Source organism: Pteropus vampyrus, unplaced genomic scaffold (assembly GCF_000151845.1).
Source record: "Pteropus vampyrus isolate Shadow unplaced genomic scaffold, Pvam_2.0 Scaffold143, whole genome shotgun sequence".
Taxonomy (NCBI): Eukaryota; Metazoa; Chordata; class Mammalia; order Chiroptera; family Pteropodidae; genus Pteropus; species Pteropus vampyrus.
In genome coordinates, this window is record NW_011888924.1 from 3,466,069 (window position 1) to 3,476,037 (window position 9,969).

General features: G+C 40.3%; 1 protein-coding gene across 1 annotated transcript in view; it reads right to left on the reverse strand.

Annotated features, from left to right (window-relative positions):
- Positions 1–9,969, reverse strand: part of TANC2 (tetratricopeptide repeat, ankyrin repeat and coiled-coil containing 2) — a 264,506-nt gene that overhangs the window by 17,984 nt on the left and 236,553 nt on the right. Inside the window, exons 18-19 of the mRNA XM_011368557.2 lie at positions 2,962–3,095; positions 1,904–2,027 (exon numbers count right to left, since the gene is read on the reverse strand). Of these exons, the coding sequence (XP_011366859.1) occupies positions 1,904–2,027; positions 2,962–3,095 (258 nt within the window). The remainder of the gene's footprint in view (positions 1–1,903; positions 2,028–2,961; positions 3,096–9,969) is intronic.

A 9,969-nucleotide genomic window follows, 5' to 3' on the forward strand; every position in this document is an offset into this window, starting at 1 on the left:
TACAATGGCTTCCTAATTGATCCCCTGGCCACTGTAATTCCTTCATCAAATCTATTCACACTACTGCCAGAGTGATTTTTTTTTTTTTTTTAAAAACATAACTCTGGCACCAATTCTCTTTTTAAAAATCTTGAAACGCTCCCCATTGCCTTCAGAATTAAGTCCTAACTCTTTTAATCTGCTCCTTTTCAATTTCTTTCCACACATGTTTCCTATTTTATTTCCCAATCGTCCTCATGTACTTCACTGGACAACTTGCATATTTCCCCAAACCTGTTGTGTACTGTTCCTCCTCCACCTTTCAAGTCTATTACTTCCCCTCCATAAATACAGAACATTTTTCCTATTCAGATTTCACGGTCTGTCCTATTCTAACTCAAATACCTTTATCAGAGCACTTGGGATTCTCTGCTTTTTAAGGTAGTTATTTATCTTTGTTTCATCTCTTCCTTGCCAGATCGCAGACCTTTTGAGGGCAGATTATACAGTTCATTAATTAAAAAAAAATCACTCACAGTTCCTAGCATAGTGTTCTACAAATAATGTAGGCTAAATGTTTGTAGAATTTATTGATTTAGTGAACATTTCTGATTTAAATGTGAAAAAATGAAATAGTACAAAGACCAGGATGTCTGCAGTGATAAGGGAGACGAACTCTCTGGAATCTGTGCCTGATGAGCTTCTATTGGAATGTAGCAGACACTGTGCAACTATCTAAAGGTTATCAGTGGCTGAAGAGGTCCTGTCTTTTCCAGTAGACTCGGCCTGTTCTGGGACATTTATTCCTGCCACAGCGTATCCTGGGAATCTAGGCATATCCCCCTTCCTTCCCCAGCCCCCAGAAGTGAGGGGAGATATCATGAAACCAGACCTGTGTGGTGGCTCGTACTGGGGAAGCAAGAACCACTTTGCCCACTGGGAGAGCAGTTCTCTGTGACCCAGTCTTGTGAGTCTGAGGCTGTGGAAGGAAATCTTCTTTGGAAGATATAGCTAAGAACCAATAAATCTCTAATTTAGTTGTAGTTTGAAATCTTAGAAGAAACCTTGTCATTCCATTCCATTCCAGGTGGAGGAGGAGAAGAAACCTGCTTCCTAAGGCAACGACCCTCAGCTGCTTCAGCTTGAGCATGATTCTTCAGCAGGCTGGCCTCCTTAAAGTGTATGTTCTTGTGGATATAATTAGATGTTTAGGTCCAGTTTACTAATAGGGGAGGCTAGCTGGAATGGAATCATTAACGGCGGTCGCAATCACAGTACGTCCTGCTTCATGTCAATGCTCAGGCTCCACTAGATGGTACTGTAGAGTCACCAGTGACTCGAACTTTTTCTACTACAGAGGTCCACGTCCACCATCACTCACCACTGTTCTCACAAAGGTGACTGAGGTCATAGCAATCATAAGAAGCCTGAAATGTTCTGATGGTGTTGTGTATCCTTTAACTTATTTCTCATTCACCAGGAATACGTGAATGTTGGTGAATGTCAAAAGGAATTTATTACAACAGGAGAATATAATATCCCGATTTCTCAAGTAGGGTCCCATTGTCAGCAACTGTCTTAACCTCCCATTGCCTCCTTGGGATACTAGAAAAGTATCAGTTGTGCAGGCCTACAAAAGAATTGATAAAGGTGAAGTCCAAATACACTCCCTAGAAGATGAACATTTACTGAGTGTACATTAAAAAGTCCAAGTTTAGAGATCATGGATTTAAATTAAAGAGTTTTGACTATGTTAATTTGATTAGGATACTAAAGATCCCTTAAGCCATAAGGAAACAGAGAATGTCAGAGTTGGAAGGGACCCAACTGAATACAGCAAAAGAGCAGATGGACTTTCATTTCTTAACCAACTGGATTACTAATATCTATTCTGACCATCCAGCTCTGGCCTCCCAGTACTGACCTTGTGCAAGCAGAAAGTCCACAGTTCCTAGATGGCCTTCGGAGGCAGCCATCATCAGAGGGGTACGGCCCTGCTTGTCTGCCATGTTGACATCAGCTCCATGGGTGAGTAAAAGATCAACAATCTGGAAGAGCAGAGAAACAGACCAACTAACTACCCAGGAAGAGCCACCGAGCAGGCATGTGCATGCTGTCCCCTGCACTGTGAACTCCCACTGTTATACAGGTGAGTCGCTTCTACATGTAATTTTCCACTGCAAGAACCCCTTCCAGTTCCCGCACAGTCCTAGCACCATGTGAATTGTGCTCTGACTCTCTTAAGGACAGCCAAATGAGAAGAATTCAACTCAATGTTTGACTCAGCCACTCAGTCTAAAAAAATTTAAGATAACAAAGGCCAAGATGTAGACTAAACAATTCTGTAACTGAAGCTCCAATCCAAGTCACTACTTATGTCACTGCCATTTTATGGACCTCTGGGAGTCGCAAACCTGCCTGCAGTGAATCTTTACGACTGAACTGAATACAACAAAGTGCCTCTGATAAGTATTTAGCACTGTCAGGCTTCTAGAGCTTTTAATCCACTCAGATTTTGAAGGATTATTAAACGATATGCTTCCTTTTCCATCCTGAGTGTATAAACTTATCCAGAAGCCGAACATCTAGAAAGGTCATAGAACTAGAATTTATATACACCACATTTTCCTTTAGCAAGTCTGAGACACCTGCAAGTAAGTGGTTAGCAGGGATCTGTTGAGATATGAATCTTCGCAAGAACCTGTGGACACTGAAATGGTCTCTGGAAGGTTATGCCATGACCAGGCCAAAAGGAGCTAGTCTTTCTACAGTCTAGAGCATGACGACAATTTTGAATGTGAACTTTTTGATATATTCTCAACTAACTAGAATATTAATAACAAATGGCCAAGTCCTCAAACTTGATGACAGCTGGGTAACTCAAACTTTGTGATTGTTTTTTTCTTTTTTGCTCTCTGCATCAGAAGTGCCCACCTACAACTCACCCTTGCTCATGGGACTGGAAGCAGCTACCCTGCTTACCTGCCAGTGGCCTTGGCGAACTGTGCTGAACAGGGGCACTGCCCCTCGGCGGTTTGGCTGGGCCACTGCCGCTCCTTGTTCCAAGAGCAGACGACACACTTCCAGTTTGCCCCTTCCGGCTGCAGCTGTCAGGGCTGAGGGCAGAGAACACAGACTGAGGACAGGCGGTTCCTGCCCTCTCCAACTCTGTGTGTTAAGCATGGCAGTGTATCTGTGTTTGATTAATATAACTGCTCCTTTACCTCCAAGAATAATGATTTTAGCTACTTTTGCCATGAATGAAAGTGTCGGAGACAAATAATAAATAAAAAAAAATAAAATTATTGAAAAATCACCTTTGGTCAAACTTCCTTGGTTTCACTTTTCCTACTCCGATCGTCTGTGCTTTTGACCTACGTCTGTTTTGGTATTCCTTCCTAGCTACAATCCTTCTATCGGTCTATGCGTGGTCCCAGAGAGAAGGGCCTTTGCAGAGTAAGGTCTTTTTTAGAATTAGCTAGGAAGCACCTCTGGCCAACCTCTTTTCCTGGGCCCTTAAACCTAAAGAATCAAAGTCAGGTACTGCAGTCTAAGGGCCTTGGGCCAGTTTTTATTCTTTTTCTCATTAGTTGAGACAGAAGTTTCTAGTATATTTGCAACCATTTTTATAGGAGGATCAGAACTGTTCAAGGTAATAGTCTTAAAGATGAGGTGTGACAAAGGCTCTTTTCTTCTGAATTTAAAATGGAGTCACAGATAAAAAATAGCTATAGTGAGTATGCGGGACCCAGCAGGAAGAAATGAAAACATTCTTTTTGTGCCGTTGGTCACTGTTGAAGATATTTGATATAGTGGAGATTCTATGAGTGCCTATTTCACCCTCTGAGTACTATTTCCATAGTAGCAAGAAGAATTTGAAGATATATTTTCTACTAAGTCCATATTTTAACAAAGATGTTTTTGTCTCATTTAACCGGGGATCTCAAACATAGGTTCAGTGTTTAAAAGAATGGATGAGGGTAGGGAGGATGGTAAACACTGTTAGAAGATAAAGAGGATAGGGAACTTTTCCCCAAATTAACTTGGAAAACTGATGTGGTAGTCTGCGTGTTCTTCCTTTATTATGGCCACCTACTCCAATGACAAATCGGAAAAAGATAACATCGGGCAGGTACACATAGGTGAGGTATCATAGAAAGGAGAAGTCTTGGTCTTATCTGAGTGAGGGTCATTTTTAAGCCCTGAATGAATGAGTACAGGTAGTGATGGGTCTGATTATTTACTCGACGAAGAAGTTTGTCTCTTATTCTTTAAATCAGTGATCTTTCCTCTTTCTCAAGTTTATATTCCTAATAGTTCAGGAAAAACAAAACAAAACACTTTAGTTCTTGGGTCAGAACACAAGAGCAGTTTAAGAACTTGACTGGAAGTCATCATGTTGTACATCTTAAACTTATACAATGTTACATGTCAATTACAGCTCCGTAAAGCTGGGCTGGGGGCAGGGGACTTGAATGGGTCGTATGTTTATTAGGAACAAGAGTCACCTTGTTGGTATGTAAAACAAATGATCTGGAAAATTTCTAACTTCCATGTTCTGATTCTATTTAAAGTAGCTACTAGGTGATAGGGTTGCTGCAAACTTCCCTTTTAATATCCTGTGTATGGGGGGAAAGGGGCAAACACATTCTTCTTCTCAAAATAATTTATAGTGCCCTGGAGGAAATACAGACAGTATCTCAGAATCGAGTATCTCAGCAACGATGCTGAGAGAACACAGAACAGAACACACTTGAAAATGCACGACCAGTGCCCATCTTGAAAGCTAAAGTTATACTGTCCACTCTAATCTGGAATTATGTTGCTCTGACTGGCCCATTTCACCCCACTGGACAACAAACTTACGTGAGGGAGAATGTTCCATTTGGACTTTTTCTTTGTTACATCTTCTCTATTGCTTAGATTATGATGTAATCTGGCAGGAGTCTCTGGCTGATAGCTGCACATGGTCATTAACACAGCTGGCCAATTTCATCTCAGGGCAACACAACTATATAAAATGGAATCTGGGTTTTTCTAAATCCAAGAGCAAGGAGTTGCTTTGGCTGGATTTTACAGAAGCCTTATCAAAAACTGTTAAAACTTTTTTGGGGAAAAAAAAAAAGATTAAGGTAAAGCCAGTTCTGTAAAACAACAAACTGATTCTTAGAGCAAATAGCGATTTAGAGCCAAATCTCTTCCTGAGAGACCAGTAACAGAATTTATTCCCTAGCCTGTCAGCATCTGATGAGATTATCTGACACAAATGGTCCTTTTTCAGATGGAAACATCTAAGGAGTTTGAAGAGGCAGACAGGGTGCAGCTTACAGATGGGGAAATAGCCAAAGTCTGCTTGGATGGGATGCTGACACTTATTAGAACGCAGTGAAGCAAATGGTTCTTTTGTTTTTCTATTTTCAACCTTGAAAGAATATAGCAAATAGGTCATTTAAGACCAACAGGAAGGAGGTGGTTGGAAAGACATAAACTGATTACTGCTATCCAAAACAATATCAATTAAACATTTATGGAGCTATTTGTCAGACACTGTCTCTGCTCTCAAAGAACTCATGGTTAAGTAAGGATGATAGACAAATAAATATATTATTATACAGCATGACATGCACAACAGAGATAAGCCCATGGAGGCTGGTAGTATGGAGGTGGCAGAAAGGAAGAAGTGTCTGAGAAGGTCTCCAGGAAGACATGACAATCTGAGCTAGAATGCTCTAAGAGAAACAGGAGACTTATAGGTATGCGAGGGCAAGGGAGAGCATGTGTATAAAGGGAAGAAGATGGGAAACAGCATACTTATTTTTTACTGGAGTTACTGGAGAAGACAGGTAATAGATGAGGCCAGACATCACGACTGGACTTTTTATGCTACCTTAAACAACTTAATTATTGCTACAGGTGGTAAGCAGGAAAGTGACACGAACAGACTGTGGCTCAGAAAGATCACTTTGGCTGAAGTCTGGGAGATGAATCACAAAAAAGTGAGGCTAGAGACAAAAAGATCCGCTACAAGGTAGCTGCAAAAATCTAGACAAGAGATAATGAGGGCATGAATTGAGAGCATCTTGTTTATTTTGTGAACTCTCGCTTCTTTTGGGCTATGGGATGGCTCAGGCCCTCCAGAGTTGCTAGAAGCTTTTAATGCTGGTCTAAGTCTGTGCCCATAAGACAGGAGAGGAGGGGATAGTGAATGATCTCGTCACCTTAATTGCTTCTGTGTTGTTCCATAAGAAGTCTGTGAAAACCCTAGGGGATGCGATGGGGTCAGCCAGCTGGGGAAAGCTGGATGTAGGAAGATACCATCTGAAAGGATAAAGAGGCTGCAAAAGCAGGACAAAGGCAACTAGGATATTTTAATGATCTGCTTTCAGAACATCAAATATGTAAAAGTTATATCTCAATGACTATTTCCCTATACGCTGAGACATATTTCATATTCTAAGATGCACTTTTTCTCCTTCACATTTTACTATGTCTGAAATGAGAATGCATCTTGCAACTGATGTGACAATAAAGAATTGTGTTAGTTTAATAGGCAGAGTTTTTTTTTATTTTGTAGTGGCACATAATATAATGGTTATATAGTTTCTTAGAGTTAGTAGTGTCAGATTCAATATAGTAAGTGATACAGATTGTTGGAAACGTAATAAATAACTATGGTATTTTCCTCAGGTACAAATTATGTTGTTTAGGCGAGGGTTGCAGATGTGAGATGCCAACCAGCTGACTGCAGGTCATAGCCCTGCATGCTCTACATGAGGGAAACATATAAGATTTTGCCATTGGAGGAAACATTACAGTTCAATGGGTGTTTATCAATTATAAATGATTTATATGCTACAGGTTAGAAAGGAACACGTGTACTTAGTGAATCCATCACTATGGACAGAAAAGCAACTTGGAGTCTATTCTATGCTCGTAGTGGGTTGTCGGGACATTTTTATATAGCAGTGACATTGTTTCCCAGAAATTTTTCTGAGGTCAAATAACTTTTTATAGATCTATAAATTATATTACAAATACATTTCATTCTAACTCAGATTTAAATAGCACTTTATGTTTATAATGCTGAAATTATTTCATATAAATAGCAGGTTAAACATAACACGATTCTGATTATAAGCAAAATGACATGAAGCTTTGATTTTTTACAATCTTGAGATATGATACGTATGTAAGACAATGGAACGAGCTTTACTGCACAGTTTAAAGCATGACATGTTTTAAAAGTCCTGAGACCATAAAGTTTTATTCTAATAAGAAATTCATATCAATAAAAATGTCTTCTACTTAGCCCACACACTTCCCGAACAGTTTTAAGGAATTCAGTATGGCACTGGAGTGTCTGACATGTATCACTGTGAGCCTGTGATGTCTGTCCATCAGCACCAGTGTACGGCACTAGAATGTTTGATATCTATCACTGTATGAGCCTGTGATGTCTGTCCATCAGCACTGCTGGACCACTCCTTATTTTTTTTTTTGCCCTCCCCATGGTTACATGTGCATGGCCCGACGACAGGAGTCTGTTGGGAGCTGTGGCAATGCTGTGCCAGGGAAAGCTTTCTTGATGGGAGTGGTAAACCAACGTGTCGCTTCTGCAGCGCTAGGTTACAATATGCATCCTCCAGAACTGCTGGTGTCCAGGCCAGTCTCTTCCCCACAGTCTGTTCTCTGGCTCCCTCAGGGTGGGGTCCCAGAGACAGCAGCTGTTTCCAGCTGCACATTTTCCTTTAATCTGTCACAGGGTCTTAAGCTGCAGCTGCCTGGCATCTGCTCCCTTTGGCTCTTTCAGAGGGAGGGACTGTTTGAGAAGCAGATTCCTGGGCTTTGGGCCATTCTACAGGATGTTAAAGAAGCATGAAACCTATACAAGATTTTTGCCACGGGTGGAAACATCACAGTTCAATAGGGAATTATAAATTTTAAGTGAATCTGAGTGTCTTTTATTTTGAATAACGCTGTGACTCTAACCAGAACACATACCCTTCTTGTTTGGTCAAATATTCTCCCTGAACTGGCCAACTCATTATGGGTCTACTTCTCCTGGCAAATATGGCACATACCTGTGGTGACACTACAGTTCTCACTGCTCTAGTTTCATAAAAACACATACAAGGTTACTAATGTTTCTCCAGATGTTCCAGTTTAGACTTGGGGTAAAGACAACAATCACTTCCTGCGAAGGTCACAAGGAAGAGCTTCTGAGTGTGTAGTAAGTACCAAGGAATACAGAAAGCACTATGCTATAGACCGAGAGGGGCTGCACGGGGCTAAGCTTCATAGGGTAGTGCCTTTAGCTGGCATCCAGGGCGCGACTTTACTCATAATGTGCCAGTTTAATTGTGTCAGATACCACTCTGCCATGATAACACTTGGTTAGGCCAGAGATGTGGATAAAAATTTAACTTCCTAGTTCACAACTGCAGGTGAAGAGAGTTATTTTGATGGGAGAAATATATATTCCTAACTGTTAAGAGGATCACATTAAAAAAAAAGAGAGAGAAAGGCCACAACTATTTTCTGTTCTGGTTTGGCACATCGTAAGGAAACTTTCAGTCTTTTAAAAACATTAGGAATAAGAGTGGGGGAAAGTTTTGTTTGAAGGGAGACTCTGGTGTTAATGTATGGAGAATCCAAAGGGAAAGAGGATTAAAAAAGGGAACTGCTTGCCTTTTTACTTGGCTGAATGGTCTCCAGTACCAAAGCCATCAGAAAGGCCCAAGGTATGCTAGAGAAAAAATCAGGGTGGGAAATGGCAGAGAGCAGCTCCACACAAATACAACACACGCATGAGAGAAGAGAGTGATGTCCATGACAGGTACCTGTCTCTCCCCAGAGACTGTCAAAACTGTTGATCTGGGCTCGCTCCACTTCCTCTTCATCTTTTTCTGGAAGATCAAGTAGGTAGGAGACAATCTGAAACAAGAAGTTGTGTCAGCTCAAACTTTGGGTGGAAAACTATGCTATTGACACGAGCCTGTGAGGTCTGGAAGATAACTGGATGATCCCTCGCACACAAAAGGAAGCCGAACTGCCTGACCTAGCAAGGAAACCCAAAGCTGTCATGACGAGCATTTGTTCAGGTACAGTTTACATGTTTCTCTTGGACATAATTCACTTATATAGCATGTGATTTAAAAAAATTACATATTCCTCATATTTAAGTTAAAGAAGCAACTCCTCATCCTCCCCATAAGATACCAATAAACAAACAAACAAACAAAATCAATAAACAAAAAACCAGAAAATAAATATGGAGAAGACTTAGGGCCTGTATTTCTTCAGAGCAGAGCGATGATCTTTTTCCCTCTCAGAAGGACAAGGACTGTTCTGAGGACAGTAAAGGGAGAATGGCTACTAAGAACAAAGGAAAGTGACAGCTCCGTTTCCAGGAATTTGACTATGGAGAGAGTTAAAAAAATCTCCCATAGATAATAAAAATTCTAATTTTACTCAATATTGCCTTGGTGACATCAGTTCGGCTGACAGGATAGCTGTGTCACTGAATCATCTCATGCAGTGGTGAGTCAACTTGACTGGTCCATAAAAGCTGATGATTAAATTTTCAGGAATTTTGCAAGCCAGTTGTTAAACAAAGATGTTTATTAAAAATTAAATTACAATTAAATTATACTTAAAACAAATTAAAAAAGAAAATCTCATAACTTCCTAATTACTTAACTACATTTAACTATTATCTATGCTCTTGAAATTATTTATATTTATTGTGTCTGTATGATGGAAATATTATAGAATGGTGTAATACTGTGCATCTCTTTGCAACTGTGTGTTCAGAGGTGTCACACTGGTAGCTTGAAATCAGCCATGGTGGGAGTATTTACACCCTGAAAACTGGCAAACATTACATATTCAGGATCTGGTGTAGTGCTAAAGCTGAAAGAGGTTCTAGTTTAATTATTATAATTTGTATAAGGGTGAGAAGTAGTTTAACAGTAGATCACATACCAGATT